The 13,252-nt window shown below is 41.6% G+C and overlaps 1 protein-coding gene across 3 annotated transcripts in view; it reads right to left on the bottom strand.

The window, feature by feature from the left end:
* The window catches only part of DENND5B (DENN domain containing 5B), a 200,546-nt gene that overhangs the window by 103,327 nt on the left and 83,967 nt on the right, over window positions 1–13,252 (bottom strand). For all 3 annotated transcript variants that reach the window (XM_090043350.1, XM_090043348.1, XM_090043349.1), the window contains 2 exons: window positions 9,466–9,575; window positions 619–1,285 (listed from right to left, as the gene is read on the bottom strand). In XM_090043350.1, coding sequence (XP_089899476.1) covers window positions 619–1,285; window positions 9,466–9,575 — 777 coding nt within the window. The remainder of the gene's footprint in view (window positions 1–618; window positions 1,286–9,465; window positions 9,576–13,252) is intronic.

Here is a 13,252-nt window from a genome sequence, read left to right as displayed (position 1 = left end):
TCAGAGAGACCGGAACAGTGAAAAATGCCTTCCCTCCGACTTTGCAAATGTAGCTTTGATGGTTAATTGCATCCCTATGAGAAGACCTACTGCAAGATCAGTAGTTTAAAATAACAATCTCCATTTATAATCCCAACCCAGTTTTTAAGGTTTGATCTCAGAGGTTAAAATGTTCAACGTCTTAATCAAATGTATCTCTTCATTTTAACAACTCAAATCATATAACACCTTTGGTGTGGTGCTGAATCTGAGAAAGCATATTCAACATAGTTTTGTGCGCAAAGCATAGTACTTAATCCTGTCATTTCTTGCAAAAGGAAAATTTAGTTTTGTGCTGTCTTTCAAGATAACACAGTTTAAGCATGATAATTAAGTGAATTCTATCACTAGCTGTCATGAGTGATAAATATGACACATAATTAAACAAATGACACCTAACCTGGCTAGAGGAAACAACTACTTGGTTCTTTCATTAGTACTGCTTCATTTCTTTTTATTATATATGATTGGGTCTCACTAATCTCTTGAAAACCAATACGTCACAGAAGTTGTCAGCACCACAGTTGTACAGAAGATGCTTGATGGAATAAGTAACTTAAATCCAGAAGAAGAGCTTACCTTGTGAATACAGAAGAATCTGCATCTCCAGCAGAATGCATGTAAAAACCTGGACAAGGTTTTCTAATCCCAGCAGTTCAAAGACCTCCCGAAGAGGATAGTCAGATAGTGGAAGCTCACTAGGCCCAGGTCTCTGGCAAATGATAGGCTCAGAAACCCCATAGAACTTTAGTGACCTTCCAGGAGGTGGAAGTGGCACTTCATAAAGTATATTATGGATATAGCTCTCCAGTGGTAAAGGTGGAGGCTGCTGAGAGGTAACTGCCTGATAAAGCTGGATAAGGAACTTCTTGCAAGCCTGCATGAAGGGCAAAGGAGCGATGAGGCATATACATTTTGATACATATAACGTGTCTCTGCTGATGTCATAGGAGTTGTACCGCTGGAGCTTGGCCAATGAAGTGGCATCTCCTTCATCAATGCTGCTTGCTAGGGAGTCCATGCTGCATGAAGATGAGGCATAGACACTGCTGTATTGTTCTGCATTGTGCATTTGGTAAAGCGTTTGCATTGCAGTACAGATCTGCTTGCTTGTGACCTCTTCATAGAAAGTAAGCACAAATCCATAAGTACGAGAGCCATCTTCTCTGGTAATTATAAAAGAGTGGAACTGTGGGTCTCTATTATCAGCCTGAGTCCTGAAAGATAGTCCTTTAGGCATACACAGCTATGGAAAGGAAAAATATTAAATTATATTAGTATCCAATTTGGAATATATAAAAATACACATTTGGTTTCATAAGCAGATAAAGCAAGTGGAATAAATGCAAGTCAGTTGCATACATGACAGTTAGAATACCTTTTAAAAATTAATTCTTAAACATGTCCTGAAAATAGATTTGATAAATGAAGAATCTGGCCCAAGCTGAAAAAAAACCCAAAAGCTAATTTGTAAAGTGGAACTGAGCTTCAAATAATTTTTTTAGTTGGCAGGATGACATATATATAATTATTTTGGATGATGAATAGTTATGGCATTACATATACATTTCACATAACAGACTTCAGGTTTTTCACCCCCCCCCCCCCCCGTGAGTTATTTTTTCCTCAATAAAATGGGATCATTATACACCATCAATACTGAAATTCAATACCATTTTTGTAATTAAATTCTTTTGATTAATTACAAATTAGGATTGCTTGCAAGGTATTAAGTATATTTTCTCACTGAAACAGTAAAAGATTATTTTGATTTGTAGGAGGGAAACCCACATAAACCTACTGCTTGATGTACCAGTCAGCAAGATAGTTTAACAATAATTCTATTGCACTAAAGTATTTCTTTTAGGGGTGCACCAATAAAGATTTTTTTTTTGGCTAATACCGATTACCAGCTATTAGCCAGGCATATCAGCCGATACCGATCTGATAGCCAATACGCAGCCCAGAAGCTTGGAGAGCAGCGTTTGCCTGGTAAGTCAGTTGTGGGTGGGAGGAAGGGAGAGGGGGGGAGGGAGGTGGTGTGGAGGGGGAGCACATCAAGGCCCCCATGATAAAGGAGGGAGCAGGGCCGGGGCTGGGGCAAGTGCTGCCCAGTCAGGGTGGCGCAGGTTGCAGTGGGGAGCTACGGGCAGCTCCCCCTGTGCATGCACCTCTGGGGAGACATGTTCCCTGGGATTTGTCCACAGGGCGAGGGCAGGCTACCTGGAGCACACCTGTGCTTGCGTGGGCAGCAGCTGTGCTATGAGGGGAAGCTATGGAGGGGCTATGGGGAATTTTGGGGTGGCTGTATCCACCCCTCCCAGTGCCACTGCTAACCACCCTGCTCCCACCCAGGAACCGCCCCCCCACCCCGCACCTCTGCCTGCCAGGAAGAGGCCAGTGCAGCCCCTGGCCCTGAACTGGCAGCCCACCCTTGTCCCACACAGAAATCCAGGGGCGGGGGCCACATGTTCCTCCCCCATGCTTCCTGCAGAGGTGTGCATAGCAGCAGGGAGCTGCTTTCACCTGCCCCCTGGACGAGCCACCTGTAGCTCCATCTCGTACCCCTCCCTGCCAGTGCCTGCCCCCCCTGCCCCATTCCCTCCCTTACCATGGGGACCTCTATCTTCACCCCCATGCCCTCTTCCCCCGCTGCAGACTTACCAGCCCAATGCTGCTCTCCAAGCTGCCCGGCTGCATTCCTGGCCACATGCATGCTGTGGCTGCATACATGCACACAGCATTTATCGGTGACATTATTAGCTACACTGGCCAACAAAAGGTCAATTGCTGATAATGTCAATTTTCCTTTTATTGGTGCCAATCTGATGTGGACTGATATATTGGTGCACCTATACATTTCTTTGAAACCCAGTGCTAGGGTGATGAATCAAGACCTCTTCTGGAGAGTTCCTCGGAAGGTGAGGAATTTGATATAAGGTAATGAATATGCAGGGGGAAATATTTTAAAATGTGAATTAGCATGACATTTAATTATGTTTAAATCAATGCATTTTTAAAACCAAATACTAAATCTTGCTTTGCACCTTTTAATAAAAAAGGAACCTTCCAAAAGAACTCAGTGTTCAAGAGATGAGAGACTGGTCTGAAATGCTTTTAAAGATCTGCACCTAGGCCCAACACAGAAGTAGTGACGAGGGAACGGCAGTGCACGGTCTCACCCCAACTATGAAGTATCATGTCTAGTGATGGAGGAGGTCAATAATGATAACTCACTCATTAAGCATGGCCGCATTCTACCCTAAAGCACCAGCTCACCTTACATACCATGATCAGATGGCAACCAAATTTCATCTACCAGCAACCCATCTTCTTCTCAAATTAGCAATCCCATGAGTCACTAAAACCAACCCTGATATGCTGCTCTCAGAGTTAATAAATGCAGTAATAAATGGCCCAGAGGCAATAGAAGGATTTAATTCAATTGATGGGCTTTGCTGACAAACCATGAAATTGCAGCTTAAGGCATTTTTGAACAGCATCCACACATTCATTCAAAAGGCTTATAGTTTTATTACTGAGGCACTAACAGCAACTCTATATTTAAAGTTGTATCGAAAGCTTTCAAGTAGGAGTAAAATCCCCGATTCACAATTTAAACAAATTCAGTCTCCACAAATATGACTCTAAATTTTTACTTTTGCAGCTGACCCCTTGGACAACCAAAACAGGGAAATATATAGGAGAAAGAACAAGCTGGAGGGTGCATAGTTCACAATCATGTTCTACCTAGAAGGGACCAGGCCCCAAGTTTGGGTTACAGCTTTGCTCCCACTGGGCCAGAAACTACCACGCCGTACTATTCTATCCACTTTTTCAGTGACTGAACTTATTGTGTAGAAGCTCAGCTTTTTAAGGGAGCACTAGGTAATGTCCAACTTGTAGCATGGTGCTTACACCACAGTATCAAGAAGTGAGAGAGAGACTGGTTCAAACCCTCTCTTGTGCAAAAGTAGGAAAAAAAAGAGGTTAGAATCCAGGTTTCCAGCTTCCTAGGCAAGTGCTTTAATTGCTCAGCTACTGGGGCTAAAACATAGAAAGATCCTTCTCCTTACCTCACTTGCAGCTCCTTTTTTCATAATGAACTCAGGTATGCACATACCCAGGTGTATTTCTGGCCAGCTTGCTGTATATGCTCAGTTTATGCATGCAAGCCTGTGTCTCCACAATTCAGGGGGAACAGAACTACAAACTGTGCATAAGTGGCAAAAACACCACGGGGCAGCGGGGATTGCACCCCAGCCTGGCAGCACCCAGTGAGTCACAGCTTTTTTTCCCCGAAGTGCCGGAAGCTGGGGTGGGCGGGGGATGAGCCAGGGTGATTCAGCAATTTGGCAGCAGAATTGAATCACCTGTCCCGTGAATTGGCTGAATCTGAAGCGAATACTAGCCGCTTCGCACAGGCCTACCAGCTATTCCCTGCCTTCTGCCACCAGACCAGATGAGAGGAGGCTGCCACTGCTGCCTAGGGCCAGCAGCAGCATTAGTCTTCCCTGGTGCTGGGCACGGGCTGTGCCCAGCTCTGGTCCCAGGTAGCAGCAGCAGCCTCCTGTCATCCAGCACAGATGTGGGGACCCACACCCACGGGAGGAGTCTTGCACAGCCCCACAGCCCTCCCTGGGGTGCGGGCCCCCGGATCTGCATGCTGGATGACTGGAGTCTGCCACTGCCAGCAAGTGTCACAGGTTTTGCTTTTTGCAGTTTGAGGTGCAGTTTCCGAGAAACCTGTCCATCTATCTCCTTGAAACTTGGCAGACTTCACACCCCCAGAAGGGGCTACCATCCCTGCAAATTTCATTTGAATCAGGCAAGAAATGACAACGTTATAGGCATTTTCATGATTTCCCATTATAGCCTATGGGCAAAATGTCGAAATGCATCAAAACAGCAAAACAGTTTTAATGAAACAAAACAGGCCAGTGTTTCAAAAGGAAACAACAAAACGAACTACTGTCCCTGTGAAACGGTGAAATGGATGTTGAAATGAAATGGTGGTGTTTCACACAGCTCTACTATTAACCTGGCTTCAGGGCAACATCAGTCTTTGCAATGAAAAACCCAGCTGACAGGTGGGCATGTCTGTGCTGTGAGAAGTAATCCCCATACAAATCCTTACCAGAGACCAGTCACAAGAGTAATCTTAAAAAACAAACAACCCCGCAAAAAGCTGCTGTACTCTCTACCATCCTTTTTCCAAGCCTGGTTTCATAAGTACCTCAGAAGAATTGCATCCATGTATTTATTTCGGTTTACATAGACAAATAAAAGAGATACTTTCCTATGCCCTACATGACATTGGCAGGCTATTAAACATAATAAAATGAAGAACTTAAGAGGATGGTACAACTTCATCCACAAAATGTTAGTTGAAAAAACTGGGGAAGAAGAAAGTCATCTTTACTGCAGTCATATATAAAAGTAGTGAGCAATTCAAAACTAAAGACTAACAGACATGTTCTTGGCTTTGAAAGAATTCTGCTATCAGGCTGAACATTTATATTGTACCTATTATTAGAATTAATTTAGAAATAATTTTGCCTACTCATCTGTGTTTTCTAATTAGGGGTATTTGGATAAGACAGGTCTCAGTTCAGTGGAAGACTTGCATCTTAAGGGCTGGGAAAAAGAAGTAGGTGGGATGAGGCAGGATTTTCAAGTTTCGGGGTATCATTTGGGGAAGCTACTGTTGTTTTTCCATCTGTGGGTTGTTTGTCATTTACTGAAAGTCACAGAGCCTTTCTGAATACAGCAGGATACAAAACTAAATTATAATAATACACATTTAATTTTACACATGCAAAGAGTTCCTCTGACTTCAGTGAAGATGTACATGCATTTCCCTTGCTAAATCAGGAATCAAAGCTAGGAATTGTATTTAAGCTTTTACTGCCTTCTGTACCAAGGCAGTAAAAGAAAGAATCACAATTGGCTGCTACTGAACAGTCACAGAAGATGCTGATCTTAGGTAGGGATAATTACAATAAGCAACAAATACACAACACATACTTTTTACCGTAAGTTATATCTTTAGTATTTAATAAAGGGAAAGCAAGTGTGGCCTATAGATAGAATGATTTCATAGAGTGAATGGGGTTGGATTGTTTAATAACAAGTTTTCATACAGCATTTGTAATTCCTTTAATATTTAGTAGAGACAGGATGCTCTGATAGGTTACCCTTCACAGACGTGGATATTCTTTCCTAAAGAGAACTGCCTTGTTGTCCACCTTATATAAAATGGAGAGGCAAAGGATGACAAAACCAACACAGCAGGGAAAAGACCAAAAAGGCCAATGATTGTCTCAATTAAGGGGCAATTTTTCCCATAGGTGATGTTTTGAGGCAAAACAATTCTAAAATTTTGCAAAGGATAAGGTACAAGCATATTAATACTGTCAATAATATTGCTGCTTTTGTTAGAACGTACCAGGTATGGAAGTACATTCTTAGATGACTGTTACAGCTGAATTCCGTTTTAAATTCAGCTCTTGTAGGTTGATCTAAAACACGATGCTTTTTTTCTTTTGTATACCATTAAAAAAAAATCAGCCTTTCCACAAAGTATCTGATGGTATATTGGGTAACAATTCTGGCTTTTACTTTTAGATACCTCCCATTTTTCACTGTATCTACTGGCCTTTGCCGTTTAAACATTAACAGCTTGCCTACTAATTGGCAGAAGCAGCCAAACCAGTATTTTGGGTACTACCAAATTCATTCATTTTGCCCAAAGTTTGTCCTGACCTACCCAAAGTCTTTCATTGTCCTTATTGCTCTACATTTGGGAACAGAGACAGCACGAAAATTCATGTGCATCATTATTTAAGATGAATGACAGCCAGGAGACTGATGCTACTTTTTTTTGTGTATGCTTTGCAGCAGTGCCATTGTTAATTAAAGTTGAAACACCTGAAATTATCACAAACCTTGTAATATTTGATGCTGTTCTTAAAGCAGCTAAAGGCAAGTGTTATCCAACTACCAAAATTCCAACTTTTGAAAAAAATATTATTACAGAAAATCCTAAAAACGTGAACAAAAAAGTAAGGACTCGAAAAAATAACCCAATAAAAACCAAGCTATAATTATTAAAAAAAAGCAGTTCATGATTTTTTTTTTTTTTGGTGACCTGTCTTGGGACTTACTGTTTGTGTTGACTATATGCTATGGCATTAAGCATATTTAGTAACTAACAAAACATAGTAAGGAAGAAAATCAAATAGGTGGGTGCATCTACACATGGTACTAATATGAAACAAATTCTGGATGCAGTTTGTGCTGTAGTTTATTGTTCCCTGGTGCCACGTTTACACATGTACCTGGGACCACAGCATGTTGAGCAGGGGCAGAGCAGCCTCACCTAGCAGGAGGGTCCAGGGGTTAGCCTGCCAGCCCAGAGCTGTTCCAAGCTGGCTCAGCATGCTGCAGAAGGACTGGCTGGGACACAAGTGTTTTATAGGGTGGGGTTAGCTAGCAGGCAGCCCCACCCTGTAGCACCCTCATATGACCCAGCCAACCCTGGTCACCATCTACCCATGTGTTGTGGTGCAGTAATTAATGCCATTGTAGGATAGTACTTGTGTTTGGCAGTACTATCCTACAGTGGCATTAATTTACTGTGGCCTAATACCACCACACATGTATACCGTGACATTTTACTCGAGAGCTAATTAGTCAGCTCTGCAGTAAATGTCTTGTGTAGATGTGCCTAATCAGTGCACAATTACTGTTACTAGCAGCAGCTAGAAATTCAACTTTCACAGAGAGATTTTAATATTAAGTCCCAGAGAAGCCTCAGTTACAACAGTTTCCTGCAAATCCAGAAACCAAATATAAAAAGGTGACAGTTGATGACAACTTAAATTCACCAGAATGCCCCCTAGCAGTAAAATTAAATACTGTATTTACTCAATGAAAAGATGAGACCCAGTGCAAAGATACCTGGCAGCATGTGACCCAGCATGAATACATGGGACCTAGTGCAGAGGCACAGGCCAGTGCTGAACCCAGGACAGAAGGTGCACAGCAATGCAGAACCCAGGGCAGCAAAAAACTCAAGTGCAGAGGCACAAGGTGGTGTGAGATGCAGTACAGACCAACCAGCAGCACAGCAAGGAATGGAGAGGGGGCAAGCAGAAGAGGCCAGGCAGCTTGTTCCCCCCCAGCCCTGCACACTTCCCTACTCCCTACGCTCCCACTGCTGCTTTCCCTATTGCTTGTCCCCTGCCACTGCTTTCCCTACTGCAGTGTTGGGAGGGATGAATTTAAAACAACTCTCCAATAATGAAATTATTTACATGGAAAATGATAACAAATTTATCATTTTCCATGTATAGAATGTAATTGTTGGGAGGGTCATCTTAAATTGAAAAGACATCCTGTATTGGAGTAAATACTGTACTATTTCCTTGACTAAGCCCAGTCTCTCTGATATCAGAACATCATATTTTGAAGGACAGCATGTAACTACTTTCTTATCTTTTTCAGTCCTTGAGTATGGTATCCTTCCCTCACAAAACAGTTTGAGCTATGTTTGAAAAGTGTTAAACAAGGGTGGCAGTACAGGCATTTGCATATTTAAAAGAAAAATCAGCCACAGGAAAAAGCACCTTGCATGTAGGGGGAAATTTCCTTCAAAAAAGAAACCCAAAAGCTTCCAGTCAATCCTTATAAAAATGTATTACTATGGGCAGTCTTTCTAATAGCCTTTCAAGTCTTCATTAGCCATGTATGCCCTCTAAAAATTAAACTCTTTGGGGAATTTCTAGTGATCTCCCTAAATCTTTTAGGAAGCTTCATGAAAAATTGAAATGCTCAAAACTACTTTGGAGTTCTGTTCCTGCCCCCATGCCTACTCATTCACAATTTCCATTACACAACAATCAAGATCAATCAAAACCCCTCTCAGTTAAGCACCTAGCTGATTTTAGGAATGGTTATTCCTAACACAACAGAATGCAAAGAATACACATCCTCATGCTGCAATACAGATGCCATCAAGTCCTGTCCTTCGTGCACTGAGGGCTGAAAGGCAAGAGTACTCCAGGTGCTTAGTTTAAAAAAAACAAAACAAAAAAACACAAAAAAGCCAAACAAAAACCCCAAGCCACTACACATGCACGCGTCTCCTCTAAATATATATGCTATCACTATATATGCCCATATGTCTCTGTGCCTTTAAATCAAGAAGTCTTCATTTTTAAAAGGGGAAAAATTCACCTCAGATACAGTCATTGTTACAGTATTAGAATGTTCTATTTTATAACGTCTTTCCTACTACTGAGTAGTCTTGTTTAAACCATTTCTTTCAGAAATGGTTCAATATATTGCAGGACAATCTTCTTGGTTGTAAAATGAGATGTCAAGACACGGGAAACAACGTGTGGACAGAAGGAATACACGTACCATGTTCACTGCATCTTGATCAAAGGGGTTCCATTCTATATTCTGAGGAAAATGTGCCAGAACTTTAGACTTGAAAGTTCTTCTTATGGGACTCTGGTCAAAGTTCTCTCCTGCAACAGACGAAGAGATAACAACTTGTCATAAAGGAGCCATTTCAAAATATCTGGGCTGTGCCCATTTTACTTAGTGGTTGAATGAGCGGTTATGGAAAGTTTTAAATACATTTTCACTTCTTTTTTAAAAAAGAGCTCAGGAGGAATTGAATAGAAAGTATATATTTAGCCAAATCTTACCTCATTATTTTGGCTCAAGATCAGTACTGCCAAAAAAAAAAAAAAGTAATGTGCAATGCAGTAATATAGTCCATCTTACGAGTTAGTGCCTTGAATTCGATTTTGGTTAGAGAAAGAAGGAAAAAATTCCTATTTAAATTTATTAAAGAAAAAAATCTAAGAATAACACAGCCTCCAATGTTTTCAGTTATTTACCATTAGAGCCTAGATCAAAGAAGATGGCCATCGCTGAAACATTAAGCAAAACGTTTCCTCAGGTTCCTCAAAATGAGTCTTGCAATTGACTTGCACCTGCAGACTGCCAAGAAGGTTTAGGTAGGGATTCACTCTATAGATTTTTCCTGCCAGCAGAAGTCCTACAAAAACGCTTTATTTCTTGTGTGTGAAACTAAGTTTGCCACAGTTAAAAGTGTGGGAACACAAGAACTAAAGTTGAATTTCTAGCCAAAACTAGCCAAACAGCATACAAATACATTTTTCAAGCAGCAACTGTTAATGGGATTACAGCAGTAGGAAAGCACTACCATAAGCAATACAATCATAAACATGAGAATTACAGTACTACAATGCTCCGAGACTCTTGACCAGGTAAAAGTTATACCATAATAAACTCCTTGAAACAAAAGGCTGCTTCATAGATATTGTTAAAAAGTTTGCAGTCACCTTTGCTAACTAGTCAGCTAAGACCATGATGACAACACTGGTGTCCTAGAAATACTTGCCACAAAGAACTGCAAAATTACATTCAGCTAAAAGCCTTGTGTTGCAACAGTCATTAGGTCCCTCTACCTTGAGGAGCATAACCCACACAAATATCTCCCTCTCAACCAAGACGCTCACTTACAGAGCAGCGTTCATTATTTCTAGGGTAACAATGCAAACTAGTAATTAATATCAGGGAATTTTTTACATGTACAAAATGACACATGCACACCACACAGTTATGTATATGCAAAACGATTCTCTAAAGGTGGCAATTAAGGATTTGCACCTGAGACTTTCTAGATGGAAGGAAGTTACCTTTATGATGCATCAAAAGAAACACATTTGAAAAATCTGAGAGAGATGTGCACTTCCCAAGAAAAACCTTTATAGGTAAAGTAATGAAAACAGCTTCAGTGACCCGATTTGTAGACTCAGCATTTAGAATGAATGTTAAAGTAACTTAACAAAAAAACCTCCTCCAATATGAAAAGCAAAACTCTAGAACTCTTGATTCAGAGATGATACCTTTTATTAGGCCAACTAAGAAATCGCCCAAAAAATATATATATATTTCTGCAAGTTTTCAGACACACACCAGAAGAAGATCTCTCATCCCCGCCACCCCTCCTCCCCCGGTTTCTTAGTTGGTCTAATTAAAGGTATTATCTCTGAACCAAGAGTTCTAGAGTTTCGCATTTCTTTTTGTCAGACCAACACGGCTACCAAATACATCCTCCTCCAATATGACACATTCAAGGTTCAGGTGTTCTGTCAAGACAGAGTTCTAGATTTGCAGAATGTTTGAGTAATAATTTGTGTGTTGGTGAAACTGCCCTATGGCTGAATTCCAACCCCCCAATAGCTCTGCTGCGCCATCACCACTCTGCACTTTTGGAAGCAAATCATTTCTTCTGTCTGACTTAGGCAGCACAAAAAGTGGAGAAAACACCACCATTTAGTATAAGAACTCTCCAGTATGTGTGTGAGAAAGTATACTAAGGGTTACAGCAAATAGAAGCCAACTTTATACCTCCTCCCACCCTATCAGAGGGTTTTTAGCAAAGCAAGGCAGTGGAATTAGTCTCAGGAGCTGGCCAGATAAAGGAGGAGCTATGACAGTTGTTCTGATAGTTGTCCTACCCCCACCCTCACATGCCCAACATATGCTGGAAGCAGCATACAACACTAACAGTAGGAGTCCAAGGGCTTTTAAATACATGGATATTGTTTCATAAAAAGGCTCCATTTCTAAAATTATGATTTACTATATTTCCTTGAATCTAAGATGGTCCTGAATTTAAGACAACTCCCCGAATAATTAGATTCTGCAAATGGAAAATGCATCAGTTCATAATAATGTTCTATGTATGGAACCTCATTATTGGATGAAGTCTTTAATTCATCCCTCCAATGGGGGGCAGGCAGTGGGGAGGCAGGTGGTATGGGGAGCTTACCCCATTCTTGTGCCTGCCCCCTCACCACAGTCTCTGTTCCCTGCTTGCCCCTAAGCCTCTTCTACCCTGCTCCCCTCTCCCCCCGCTCCGAGTATGAACTGTGCCATCAGGCTCCATCCCCATTCTAGCCTGGGGCATGGATCACAGCCCCAGCCCACTCTCCGTAGCAACCATGTGGGCTGAATGACACTGCTACAGGCTAGGCTGGGGGCATGCTCAGTGCTCCAGGCTACTACATGCATGGAGCCTGCTGGCACAGAGCAAGGATGAGTGGGGAAAAAGGAGAGGTAGGCAGGGGAGTAGAAGGGAGGGGAGGGGTGTGCACACACACGTGTGTGTGTGCCCGCATATGCATTCAAAGGCAATGGGAATGGAAGGGAGTAGGCAGCAACTGAAGACTTGGTCAAACCCCAGGAAGGGGCAGGAGCCCAAGCTGCAACTGCTGTCTGCCCCAACATGCTCATACACAATTCTAAGATGAGGGGATTTCCACCCCCCCCTTTGTTGAATGGCATTAAAAACCCCTCATCTTAGAATCAAGTGCATACAGCATAACAGTGATCAAGCAGCAATTTCTAGTACACCTGTCAGCATTATCTAGACAGTTAAATTAGCTAATAAATCCTGCATTCATTCTTTTTGCTAGTGCTGCTTGAAAGAAAACAAAAAATGGCTGCACTAAAAAGCATCTCTCTAAAACACACAAAATTAAGCTTTCTACCAGTAAGTTTTGCTCTTACTGTGCCTGGGAAGAGAAAAGCTTCATATCACAATGATGCAGGCAAATTTAGTGAGGCAGGGATGCATGTTGAGGATAATACATGGTAGAAACTGACTAGAGCTAGCTTGCCTGCTGTTGGGATCCCTGAGGCCAAAGCACTATCTTAGCAGAAGCATGACTTAAAATCTCCAGGCAGGAAATTCAAGGTGTCAGCTACGTTGGACTAAATGAAAAACAAAACCCAAAACCAAAACAAACCCCCCCCCCCAAACCATTCAATTGCTCAAGTGAGTAGCTCAGAACATTTTTCTAACTGTGCTAACCATTTCATTGTGCTCCATATGCACTAAAACTATCCTTTCTATGTTCAGCTGAATGTTAACACATAGGTATATAAAACCACAGAATGCATCTTTGATATAGTTTTCTGGCAAGGAGGGTACTCTCCTTCAGGGAAGTTTTGGTTCAAAAACTGTTTGTTGATGTTTTGGACTTATTCACGTACACATTTCCCACTCATTCTTGGAATTTTATAAAAACTGATCTGTGAATGGCCTAAACTGTAGGTACTTTATCTTTGTGACTAATGTGTCTCTGATTAATTGATGGGCAAG

Source organism: Crocodylus siamensis, chromosome 4, assembly GCF_052110815.1.
Source record: "Crocodylus siamensis isolate JL-2025a chromosome 4, ASM5211081v1, whole genome shotgun sequence".
In the NCBI taxonomy this organism is placed as follows: domain Eukaryota; kingdom Metazoa; phylum Chordata; order Crocodylia; family Crocodylidae; genus Crocodylus; species Crocodylus siamensis.
This window is presented reverse-complemented; position numbering and strand designations above follow the sequence as displayed.